The 13,238-nt window shown below is 46.2% G+C and overlaps 1 protein-coding gene across 1 annotated transcript in view; it reads left to right on the top strand.

Annotated features, from left to right (window-relative positions):
- DENND5B (DENN domain containing 5B) overlaps positions 1–13,238 on the top strand; it is a 181,663-nt gene that overhangs the window by 114,255 nt on the left and 54,170 nt on the right. The window contains exons 10-11 of the mRNA XM_038768489.1: positions 907–1,059; positions 4,241–4,319. Coding sequence (XP_038624417.1) covers positions 907–1,059; positions 4,241–4,319 — 232 coding nt within the window. The remainder of the gene's footprint in view (positions 1–906; positions 1,060–4,240; positions 4,320–13,238) is intronic.

Here is a 13,238-nt window from a genome sequence, read left to right as displayed (position 1 = left end):
AGCAACGAGTGTGAGCTGGGGTGTCGTGGGAGAAGAGAGTAGATGGGTTAAAAAAAATAAAAAGGCATAGAGCCCTAAATTCAATGCGTGAAATTATTTGTTAGATGGTGAGAGAGATGGATAGGTATCATTATAATAATAATAACTATAATGATAGTTGTGGCATTTGTTAAGCCTTATTATGTGCCAACTACTGTTCTAAGCACTGGGGTGGATACACGCAAATCAGGTTGGACATATATGTCCCACACTGGGCACACAGTCTCAATCCCATTTTAACAGCTGAGGTAACTGAGACACAGAGAAGTGAAGTGACTTGTCCAAGGTCATGCAGCAGACAAGTGCCAGAGCTGGGATTGGGACCCAGGTCCCTTTGATTCCTAGGCCCGTGCTCTACCCACTAGGCCACGCTGCTTCTTTGAGATTATTTTTAGAAAGAGATTGTTGTTTTAGGAAGGTGATCTGGGCAGCTGCATTTAGGTTATTCCGACGAGGCTGACAGGTTAGAGGCAGGGAGATCAAGAAAGGTGGCCAGAAGGAGTGAAACAGAGAATTACTTTGGAGGCAAAATGGCTAGATTTAAAGAGCCACAGAACATGGAAGATAGCATCTAAAGATTTCTACAGTTCACTCTCGGATTCCGATGATTGGTCTAGTGTTTTTGTTTCACCTGGAAAATCCTCACGGTTACCAAACGGGCAGAATAATAACGATGGCATTTATTAAGCACTTACTGTGTGCAAAGCACTGGTCTAAGCGCTAAACTCTCAGAATCTGAAAGTGCTCCGAGTTCCAGGACTCAAAGCGGCCAAGAGTCGCAAATTGAGCCGTAGAGATGGATTGTTCTTTGAATATTGGCCCGACGGCCAAGGAAAAACGCTGATGGGGTGGGGTGTTGAATTGCAGACGAAACGCATGTTGGTGGAGAAGATGGGCCATGAAGCAGTGGAGCTTGGCCATGGGGAAGCCAATATCACAGGCCTGGAGGAGAACACCTTAATCGCCAGTCTCTGTGATCTTCTGGAAAGGATATGGAGCCACGGCTTGCAAGTCAAACAGGTGAGGGGTTTCGCCGAGGTCCCGTAGAAAATTGTCATTCTAGCGAGGCATTAAGAAAACAAATCGCTTTGGATATAACGGGACCCTGCGTGTGCTGTCTGCGGCTCGTTGCCTCAAAGTTGGGGCTCATTTCTCTAAGAATAATAATGATTATGGCATTTGTTAAGCACTTACTTTGTGTCCGGGCACTGTTCTAAGTGAACAGGGAAGTGAAAGAGAAGCAGCGTGGCTCAGTGGAAAGAGTACGGGCTTTGGAGTCAGAGGTCATGGGTTCAAATCCCACTCCGCCAATTGTCAGCTGTGTGACTTTGGGCAAGTCACTTCACTTCTCTGGGCCTCAGTTACCTCATCTGTAAAATGGGGATTAAGACTGTGAGCCCCCCCGTGGGACAGTCTGATCATCACCTTGTAACCACCCCAGCACTTAGAACAGTGCTTTGCACATATTAAGCGCTTAATAAATGCCATTATTATTATTATTAAGTGCTGGGATGGATGCAAGGCAATCAAGTTGAACACAGTCCCTGTCCCATGTGGGGCTCACAGTCTTAATCTGCATTTTACAGATGAGATAACTGAGGCATAGAGAAGTGAAGTGACCCACCCAAGGTCACACAGCTGACAGGTAACGGAGGCGGAATTAGAACCCACGTCCTCTGACTCCAAAGCCCGGGCTCTTGCCATTAGGCCATGCTGCTTCCACTTTAGAAATCTTTCTGGTCCAATATAGTAATTGTGGTAGTTGTTAAGCGCAGACTATGTGCCAGGCACTGTACTAAGCGCCAGGCTGGATGAGAAGCAGCGTGGCTCAGAGAAGCAGCGTGGCTCAGTGGAAAGAGCCCGGGCTTTGGAGTCAGAGGTCATAGGTTCAAATCCCGGCTCTGCTAATTGTCAGCTATGTGACTTTGGGCAAGTCACTTAACTTCTCTGTGCCTCAGTTCCCTCATCTGTAAAATGGGGATTAAGACTGTGAGCCCCCCGTGGGACAACCTGATCGCCTTGTAACCTCCCCAGCACTTAGAACAGTGCTTTGCACATAGTAAGTGCTTAATAAATGCCATTATTATTATTATTATTATTATTATTACAAGCAAATCGGGTTGGACACGGTCCCTGTCCCACGTGGAGCTCAGAGTCTTAATCCCATTTTACAGATGAGGTAACTGAGGCACAGAAAAGTGAAGTGACTTGCCCAAAGCCACACAGCAGACAAGGGGCAGAGCGGGGATTAGAACCCATGACCTTGTGACTCGCAGGCCCGTGCTCTATTTGCTACACCGTGCTGCTTCGTTGAACCCGCTTACCGTTTATCATTGTAAATACCCACAAAATATTCCCCGTGAATAGCAGAAATCTTTCTCAGGGAAGGAAACGATGGAGGCCTTTTGTAGAAACCAAGCTCAATTGTTTTCACAGTTCAGCAAGGGAAACCATCCAAAAAGATAAAGAATTTATCTGGATCCAGCTCCCTATAGCCCCTCTCTTTCTTTTTTAAAATCTACTAGTGGAAGATTTTGTGTACCTTTGGCCTTGTGTATCATTTCTCCCATGGCAGTCCGTGGCAAGTAGAGCCACAAGATTTTAGTGAAGGGGACAAGTTTTAAACTTGTAACTCCTGAATTGTTTGGTCCGTGGCTAAATCACTGAGTTCCACTAGTTCCCACCCCCTCACCCCATCCCTTTTTCGATGGTATTTGTTATTATTATTAATAATAATAATTGTGGTATTTGTTAAGTGCTTCCTGTGTGCCAGGCACTGTACTAAGCGCTGGGGTGGATACAAGCAAAACAGGTTGGACACAGTCCCTGTCCCACATGGCATTCATAGCCTCAATCAAGCAAATCGGGTTGGACACGGTCCCTGTCCCACGTGGAGCTCACAGTCTTAATCCCATTTCACAGATGAGGTAACTGAGGCCCAGAGAAGTGAAGTGACTTGCCCAGGGTCACACAGCAGACATGTTTAGAACTCATGACCTTCTGATTCCTTGGCCCGTACTCTATCCACTGTGCCAGTCCAGATCACTGCCTGCCAACCTGATTCCTCCTTTGTTCTTGGAAGATAGAACCGTGACATTCTGATGATCACCAAGTCCCGGGCCATTCACAAGCCTGTTTTGGAGTAGAAGAGACCCCTTTCATTAATAATAATGAAAATGATAAGAAGAAGAAGTGTCGTATTTGTTAAGCACTTATGATGTGTCTAGGACTGTACTAAACACTGGAGTAGATGAAAGATACTCCCGTCCCACGTGGGGTTTACAGTCTAAGTAGGAGGAAGACTGAGTATTGAATCCCCATTTGGCAGATGAGGGAACTGAGGCACAGAAAAGCTTACCCAAGATCCCACAGCAGGTAAGTGGCGGAGCTGGGAATAGAACCCAAGTCCTTCAACTCCCAGGCCCTGCTCTTTCCACTAGTCCACACTGCATCTCTTTGTAATAATAATAATAATAATGGCATTTATTAAGCTCTTACTTTGTGCAAAGCACTGTTCTAAGTGCTGGGGAGGATACAAGGTGATCAGGTTGCACCACGGGGGGCTCACAGTCAATCCCCATTTTACAGATGAGGTAACTGAGGCACTGAGAAGTTAAGTGACTTGCCCAAGGTCACACAGCTGGCAATTAGCGGACCCAGGATTTGAACCCATGACAACTGACTCCAAAGCCCATGCTCTTTCCACTGAGCCACGCTGCTTCACTAGAAAAATAGTGAAGAATTATTATTATTATTATTATTAAGTGAAAAATTGTACACTAGAAAAATAAACAGACCCCTTCCCTGCCCACAGTGAGCTTACAGTCTGGGCGGGGGCAGGGGGGAGACAGACATTAATATAAAGAAATAAATGACAGCTAGGGAGAAGCAGCATGGCTCAGTGGAAAGAGCACAGGCTTTGGAGTCAGAGGTCATAGGTTCGAATCCCGGCTCCGCCACATGTCTGCTGTGTGACCTTGGGCAAGTCACTTAACTTCTCTGAGCCTCAGTTCTCTCATCTGTAAAATGGGGATTAAGACTGTGAGCCCCATATGGGACAACCTAATCACCTTGTATCCCCCCAGCACTTAGAACAGTGCTTTGCACATAGTAAGCGCTTAACAAATGCCATCATTATTATTATTATTAAGTGCTGCTTCTCTTTCCTTTCCAAACCAATCAACTCCCTTTCTCGTTTCAGGGGAAGTCTGCCTTGTGGTCACATTTAATTCAATACCAGGACAGAGAAGAGAAGCAAGAACACCTTGCTGAATCTCCAGGTGAGTGGGTCCCCTAGTTTCAGGCTTGGATAGTGAGCTGAAAGTGCTGTCATCACTGCTGCTTCTTTCCCTGGAAGTGAGATCATTTGCTGGGTGGGTCTGGGTGGGCTTGGATACTTTTTTTCCCTTATGGTATTTGTTAAGCACTTATTAGGTGCCAGTTACTCTAATGCCTGTAATAATAATAATAATAATAGTGGCATTCGTTTCGTTGTGTTTACTGTGTAGTATGCACTGTGCTAAGCTCTTGAGTAAAGATAATTGGTTTGGACACAGTCCCTGTCCCACATGGGGCTCACAGTCATTTTTTTTTTTAATGGTATTTGTTAAGCGCTTACTATGTGCCAAGCACTGTTCTAAGCTCTGAGATAGATACAAGGTAATCAGGTTGTCCCACATGGGGCTCGCAGTTTTAATCCCCATTTTACAGATGAGGTAACTGAGGCACAGAGAAGTTACTTAACTTCTAAATCTGTCATTTTATTTATTTATATTGATGCCTGTTTACTTGTATTGCTGTCTCCCCCCGTCTAGACTGTGTGCCCGCTGTTGGGTAGGGACCGTCTCTATATGTTGCCAACTTGTACTTCCCAAGCGCTTAGTACAGTGCTCTGCACACAGTAAGTGCTCAATAAATACGATTGAATGAATGAATGAGAGTCACACAGCTGACTAGTGGCAGAGCCGGGATTAGAATCCACGACAGCTGACTCCCAAACCCAGGCTGTTTCCAACTGAGCCACGCTGCTTCTCATGAGTCTCATGAGTCATTCACTCATTCATTCAGTTGTCTTTATTGAGTGCTTACTGTGTGCAGAGCATTGTAGTAAGCGCTTGGGAAAGTACAATACAGAAAAAAGAGAGACAATCCCTGCCCATAACGAGTTCACAGTCTAGACGGGGGGAGACAGCAATACAAGTAAACAGGCATCAATATAAATAAATAAAACGACAGATTTGTACATAAGTGCTGTGGGGTGGATCGGGAGAAGTCAGGGTGACGCAGAAGGGAGTGGGAGATGAGGAAAAGTGGGGCTTAGTCTGGGAAGGCCTCTTGGAGGAGATGGCCTTCAGTAAGGAGGGGAGAGCCGGATTTGAGGAGGGAGGGCGTTCCAGGCCAGAGGCAGGACGTCAGCCAGGGGTCGGGGGTGAGATGGAGGCCCAGTGAGAAGGTTAGCACCAGAGGAGCAAAATGTGTGGACTGGGTTGGAGAAGGAGAGAAGGGAGGTGAGGTAGGAGGGGACAAGGTGACAGAGAGCCTTAAAGCCAACAGTGAGAAGTTTTTGTTGGATACAGAGGTGGATGGGCAACCACTGGTTATTTTTGAGGAAGGGGGTGACATGCCCTGAGCATTTCTGTAGGACGATAATCCGGGCAATGGAGGGAAGTATGGACTGAAGTGGGGAGAGGCAGGAGGTTGGGAGGTCAAAAAAGAGGCTGATGCAGTCATCTGGGCGGGATAGGGTGAGAGAATGAACCAGCAAGGTAGCTGTTTGGATGGAGAGGAAAGGGTAGAGCTTAGCAATGTTGTGAAGGTGTGACCGACAGGATTTGGTGATGAATTGAATATGTGGGTTGAATGAATGAGCAAAGTCAAGGATGACACCAAGGTTATGGGCTTGTAAGACGGGAAGGTTGGTGGTCCTGTCCACAGTGACGGGAAAGTCTGGGAGAGGACAGGGTATGGAAGGGAAGATAAGGAGCTCTGTTTTGGATATGTTGAGCTTGAGGTGGCAGGAGGACATTCACGTAAAGATGTCCTGAAGGCAGGTGGAGATGTGAGCCTGGAGGGAGGGAGAGAGATCAGGGAAGGAGATGTAGATTTGGGTGTCATCCACATAGGGAGGCCTTCCCAGACTGAGCCCCTTCCTTCCTCTCCCCCTCTTCCCCCTCTCCATCCCCCCCATCTTACCTCCTTCCCTTCCCCACAGCACCTGTATATATGTATATATGTTTGTACTTATTTATTACTCTATTTATTTATTTATTTATTTTACTTGTACATATCTATTCTATTTATTTTATTTTGTTAGTATGTTTGGTTTTGTTCTCTGTCTCCCCCTTTTAGACTGTAAGCCCACTGTTGGGTAGGGACTGTCTCTATATGTTGCCAATTTGTACTTCCCAAGTGCTTAGTACAGTGCTCTGCACACAGTAAGCGCTCAATAAATATGATTGGTGATGATGATGATAGGGTTAGTAATGGATCCGTGGGAGCAAATGAGTTCTTCTAGGGAGTGAGTGTAGATGGAGAATAGAAGGGGACCCATAACTGAACCTTGAGGGACCCCCACAGTTAGGGGATGGGAGGGGGAGGAGGAGCCCGTGAAGGAGGCTGAGAATGAACAGCCAGAGAGATAGGAGGAGAACGAGGACTGGACAGAGTTGGTGAAGCCTTAATCCCCATTTTACAGATGAGGGAACTGATGCACAGAGAAGTGAAATGACTTGCCCAAGGTCACACAGTAGACAAGTGATGGAGCTGGGATCAGAACCCAGGTCCTCCTAACTCCCAGGCCCGGGCTCTATCCACTAGGCTATGCTCTACTAAGTGTCAGAGTAGATACAAGGTAACCAGGTTGGACTCAGTCCACGTCATTTACCCATTCATTCAGTCGTATTTATTGAGCGCTTACTGTGTGCAGAGCATTGTGCTAAGAGCTTGGGAGAGGACAGTATAACAATAAGCAGACACATTCCCTGCCTGCAACGAGCTAACGACAGTCTAGAGGGGGAGACAGACATTAATAGAAATAAATGTGACAGATATGGACATAAGTGCTGGGAGGCTGGGGGGGGGGGCATGAATGATGGGAGCAAGTCACGGTGACGCAGAAGGGAGTGGGAGATGAGGAAAAGTGGGGCTCAGTCTGGGAAGGCCTCTTGGAGTAGATGGGTTTTCGGTAAGGCTTTGAAGGGGGAGAGAGTCATTACCAGTCGGATCACATGGAGATCACAGTCTTAATCCCCATTTTACAGATGAGGCAACTGAGCCCCAGAGAAGTGAAGTGACTCACCCAAGGTCACGCAGCAGACAAGTGGCAGAGGTGGAATTAGAACCCATAGACTATGCCACTTCTTAGAGCAATACTTAGAGCAATGTAGTTGATAATCATTTAGAACCTTTACTTTAATGATATTTGTTGTGCGCTTAACTATGTGTCAAGCACTATTCTAAGCTCCAGGGGAGATACGTGTTAATTGGGTTGGACCCAGTCCCTAACCCATTTGGGTATCACAGCCTATGTAGGGGGGTATTAGGATTTAATCTCATTCATTCATTCAGTCGTATTTTTTGAGCGTTTAACTGTGTGCAGAGCACTGTACTAAGCACTTGGAAAGTACAATTCGGCAACAAGTAGAGACAATCCCTACCCTACGGGCTCACAGTCTAGAAGACAAAACAAAACAAGTAGACAGGCTTCAATAGCATCAGTATAAATAAATAGATTTATAGCTATATACACAACATTAATAAAATAAATGGAGTAATAAATATATACAAATAAACACAAGTGCTGTGGGATGGGGAATGGGGTAGAGCAGAGGGAGGGAGTCGGGGTGATGGGGAGGGGAGGAGGAGCAGAGGAAAAGGGGGTGCTCAGTCTGGGAAGGCCTCCTGGAGGAGGTGAGCTCTCAGTAGGGCTTTGAAAAGGGGAAATGTGCTAATTTGGTGGATGTGAGGAGAGAGGGCATTCCAGACCAGAGTTAGGACGTGGGCCGGGGTCGACAGCGGGATGTGTGGATGTGGATTTAGCTCTCTGGCTGTGAAAACAGAAACAGTTATATGTAACTTTTTAAAATACAACATTTTACAGAAATCCCGTTTCTCTCGCAATGTTTGCTCTTTGGAGTTTCCATTTTTATTTGTCGTTTCTCAAACAGATCGGGTAAATATTGCTTCAGCACTTGAGGTGATTCAGCACAGGCTAGAACTAGGAACTTTGAGTGCATCATGCCTGTAAAGAGCAGTTAAGGTGTGAAATCATCTGACTCTTGAGCAAACAAAAATATCATGTTCCAGTTTTTTTCAAGGATCTAACAGCTTTGCGGCCTTGCCGTCTCCCGTGGAGACTTCAGAACCGTTCCGAGTTGAACCGATTTTTAAGATTCCAGAGCAGAGGCCGAAGTATGTCCGCAGGGTTGGAGGGAGGAAGGATTCAAAAGAGGATTCAGATCCCTTTTTTGGAACTTGGCCTGTGGACAGGTGTCTAGTGGGGTCAGCTGCCACTCTGGCATTGTGCTTGGAAGGACAGAAGTAGAGAAGCAGTGTGGCTTAGTGGAAAGAGCTTGGGCCTGGGTGTGACAGAACCTGAGTTCTAATCCCGGCTCCGCCCCTTGTCGGCTGTGTGGCCTTGGCCAAGTCACTTCACTTCTCTGTGCTTTGGTTCCCTTACCTGTAAAATGGGGATTAAGACCGTGAGCCCCATGTGGGACATGGACTGTGTCCAGCCTGATTATCTTGCATCCACCCCAGCATCTAGTACAGTACTTGGGACCTAGTAAGCACTTAAAAATACCATTTTTAAAAAAAGTATAGGAGAGATCCAGTGAGGAGGACTCTGTCTGGGAAGCCGCCTGGCCAGAAGGATCTGGCTTCTAATCCTGACTCTGCCACTTGTCTGCTGTGTGACCTGGGGCCAGTGACTTCACTTCTCTGGGCTTCTGTTCCCTCATCTGTAAAATGGAGATTAAGATTGGGAACCCCAAATGGGACAGGGACTGTGTCCAATCCAATCACCTTGATTCTACCACAGTGCTTAGTAAAGTGCCTGGCACATAGTAAGTGCTTAACAGTCTCCCCTCTAGACTGTAAGCTCATTGTGAGCAGAAAATGTATCTGTTTATTAATAATAATAATAATAGCATTTATTAAGCATTTACTATGTGCAAAGCTCTGTTCTAAGCACTGGGGAGGTTACAAGGTGATCAGGTTGTCCCTCGGGGGGCTCACAGTCTTAATCCCCATTTTACAGGTGAGGGAACTGAGGCCCAGAGAAGTGACTTTGCCCAGAGTCACACAGCTGACAGTTGGCAGAGCCGGGATTTGAACCCATGACCTCTGACTCCAAAGCCCGTGCTCTTTCCATTGAGCCACGCTGCTTCTAATGTTTATCATTATAGTGCACTCTTTCGAGTGCTTAGAAAAGTGCTCTGCACACAACTCAATAAATACGATTGAATGACTAAATGAACGAACAAATATCATTATTAATATAGTAATGAATGTAATAATGAAGCACTCTATCATGGCCCATCCAACATGATGGATTGGAGAAATCCTTATAAATGGGATCCAGCCCTGAACAACTTTTCCTCTTGACAACCCAAGGCTGTTCCGCCTTGCTCACGGAGCAGATCTGTTCCTATATCCAACCCAGTGCTTAGAACAGTGCTTGTCACCTAGCAAGTGCTGAACAAATACTGTAGTCATCATCATCATCCTAAATCATAACCCGTATTTAAAATAAGCCAGAAGGTATTTCTTCTCAGAGGTGAATCCCCAGAAAGGATAGTTCATTCATTCATTCAGCCAGTCATATTTATTGAGCACTTACTGTGTGCAGAGCACTGTACTAAGCGCTTGGAAAGTCCTATTTGGCAACAGATAGAGACAATACCTGCCCGACAACGGGCTCACAGGCTAGAAGGTGCAAACTCCTTCTCAAGACTCCTGTTTCTTTAGATTACACTCTTTGTCATCGTATTTATTCTCAAACTTCCATTCCCCACAAATAATTTATGTAGCACCATTTATGTATCGCCAAAAATACAGAAGGCTTTAATGGAAGTGGAAAGAAAGGCCCACTGAGAATGCATTTTCCACTCTCCAAAATAAGACAGATCTAAAACTGAAAAGTTTCCGTGTCTAAATTTGCCTCATTTTTTTTTAATGGTATTTGTTAAATTCTTAGTATGTGCCAGGCCCATCCTCCACACTGGGGTAGACTCAAGCTAATCAGGTTGGACACAGTCCCTGTCCCACAGTCTTAATCTAAATCTTTTAGACTGTGAGCCCACTGTTGGGTAGGGACTGTCTCTATATGTTGCCAACTTGTACTTCCCAAGCGCTTAGTACAGTGCTCTGCACACAGTAAGCGCTCAATGAACACGATTGATTGACTGATTAATCCCCATTTTACAGATGAGGTAGCTGAGCCCCAGAGACGTGAAGTTATTTGCCCAAAAAGTCACATGGTGGATAAATGGGGGAATCCGGAATTAGAACCAGGGTCCTCTGACCCCTAGGGTCTTGCGCTTTCCATTAGGCCTCACTGCTTCTCATTCAGTGAGTTCAGCGAGTGCCCGCGTGGCTCAGTGGAAAGAGCACGGGCTTTGGAGTCAGAGGTCATTGGTCCAAATCCGGGCTCCGCCACTTGTCAGCTGTGTGACCCTGGACAAGTCACTTCACTTCTCTGGGCCTCAGTTACCTCATCTGGAAAATGGGGATTAAGACTGTGAGCCCTGCGTGGGACAGCCTGATCACCTTGTATCCCCCCCAGCGCTTAGAACAGTGCTTTGCACATAGTCAGTGCTTAATAAATGCCATTATTATTATTATAAATGAAGTCCTGCTAGCACTCCTCTGCTCTACTGTGTCATTTCCTCCCGCTCCTGATTTTACAGATGGGAGGGTCGAGGTCCGGGAAAGTGTGTCACATAATAATAAGAATAATGATGATGGTATTTGTTAAGCACTTACTATGTGCCAAGCACTGTTCTAGGCACTGGGGTAGAAACAGGGTTAACAGGTTGTCCCCTGTGCGGCTCACCATCTTAATCCCCATTTTACAGATGAGATAACTGAGGCACAGAGAAGTTAAGCGACTTGCCCAAAGTCACACAGCTGATTAGTGAGAAGCAGCGTGGCTCAGTGGAAGGAGCCTGGGCTTTGGAGTCAGAGGTCTTGGGTTCGAATCCAGGCTCCGCCACATGTCTGCTGTGTGACCTTGGGCAAATTACTTAACTTCTCTGAGCCTCAGTTACCTCATCTGTAAAATGGGGATTGACTGTGAACCCCACGTGGGACAACCTGATCACGTTGTATCCCCCCCAGTGCTTAGAACAGTGCTTTGCACATAGTAAGTGCTTAACAAATGCCATCATTATTATTATTATTATTATTATTATTATTATTATTATTATTATTATTGTCTGCTGTGTGACCTTGGGCAAGTCACTTAACTTCTCTGTGCCTCAGTTCCCTCATCTGTAAAATGGGGATTAAAAGTGTGAGGCCACGTGGGGCAACCTGATCACCCTGTAATAATAATATAATAATGATGGCACTTACTATAATAATATATAATAATAATAATAATAATAGTAACTATAATAATAAGCGCTTACTATGTACAAAGCACTGTTCTAAGCGCTGAGGAGGTTACAAGGTGATCAGGTTGCCCCCCGTGGAGCTCACAGTCAGCGCTTAGAACAGTGCTTGGCACATAGTAAGCGCTTAACAAATACCATCATCATTATTCTTATAAGTGGTGGAGCCAGAATTAGAACCCATGACCTCTGACTTCCAAGCCCCTGCTCTTTCCAGTAAGCCACGCTCCTTGTGAGACACGAAGAACGGCGATGACAGTATGGCGTCTCCCATCAGGGTCAATAGATTGAGCCTCGGTCCTGAGGCTCTGAGAGCGAGAACCCGTGCGGAGGAGTTGATTTTGGGGCTAGTGGCTTTGAGGTGCCACTCACACCCCCTGGGGTAGGGGTGGGGCATGGGGGACAACGGGAGAATTGGCAGGCGAAGGTGGCTCCCACATAGTAATAATAATAATAATAATAATATTTATTAAGCACTTACTATGTGCAAAGCACTGTTCTAAGCGCTGGGGAGGTTACAAGGTGATCAGGTTGTCCCACGTGGGGCTCACAGTCTTAATCCCCATTTTCCAGATGAGGGAACTGAGGCACAGAGAAGTGAAGTGACTTGCCCAGAGTCACACAGCTGACAAGTGGTGGAGCCGGGATTTGAACCCATGACCTCTGACTCCAAAGCTCGGGCTCTTTCCACTGAGCCACGCTGCTTCCCAGCGGTCCCATAAGTCCCTGGGCAGTCTTATGAGAAGCAGCATGGCATAGTGGATAGAGCCCGGGCCCCGGAGGCAGAAGGTCATGGGTTCTAATCCCAGCTCCACTGTTTATCTGCTGTGTAACCTTGGACACTTCTCTGGGCCTCAGTGATCTCATCTGGAAAATGGGGATTGAGACTGTGAGCCCCACGCGGGACAGGGACTGTGCCCAACTCTATTTGCTTGGATCCACCCCAGCACTTAGTACACTGCCTGGCACATAGTAAGCGCTTAACAGATACCATCGTTATTATTAGAGAAGCAGCGTGGCTCAGTGGAAAGAGCCCGGGCTTTGGAGTCGGAGGTCATGGGTTCAAATCCCGGCTCCGCCAATTGTCAGCTGTGTGACTTTAGGCAAGTCATTTCACTTCTCTGGGCCTCAGTTCCCTCATCTGTAAAATGGGGATGAAGACTGTGAGCCCCCCATGGGGCAACCTGATCACCTTGTAACCTCCCCAGCGCTTAGAACAGTGCTTGGCACATAGTAAGGGCTTAATAAATGCCATTATCTATCAATCAATCATATTTATTGAGCGCTTACTGTGTGCAGAGCACTGTACTAAGCGCTTGGGAAGTACAAGTTGGCAACATATAGAGACGGTTCCTACCCAACAGTGGGCTCACAGTCTAGAAGCGGGCTCACAGTCTAGTCATTATTATTATTATTATTATTATTATTGTTATTATTATTATTATTATTCCCCCGTGTTTATCAGAACTAGGCTGGAATGCACGGTTCTGGGCGTCAGAGGACCTGGGTTCAGCCCACATATTCAGTCCATCACTAAATCCTGTTGTTTCGACCTTCAGACCACTTCAATCCATACTTCACGCCGCT

The sequence above is a fragment of the Tachyglossus aculeatus genome, chromosome 2, assembly GCF_015852505.1.
Source record: "Tachyglossus aculeatus isolate mTacAcu1 chromosome 2, mTacAcu1.pri, whole genome shotgun sequence".
Lineage (NCBI taxonomy): Eukaryota > Metazoa > Chordata > Mammalia > Monotremata > Tachyglossidae > Tachyglossus > Tachyglossus aculeatus.
The sequence above is the reverse complement of the archived record's forward strand: the minus strand, read 5'-3'. Positions and strand labels throughout refer to the sequence as shown.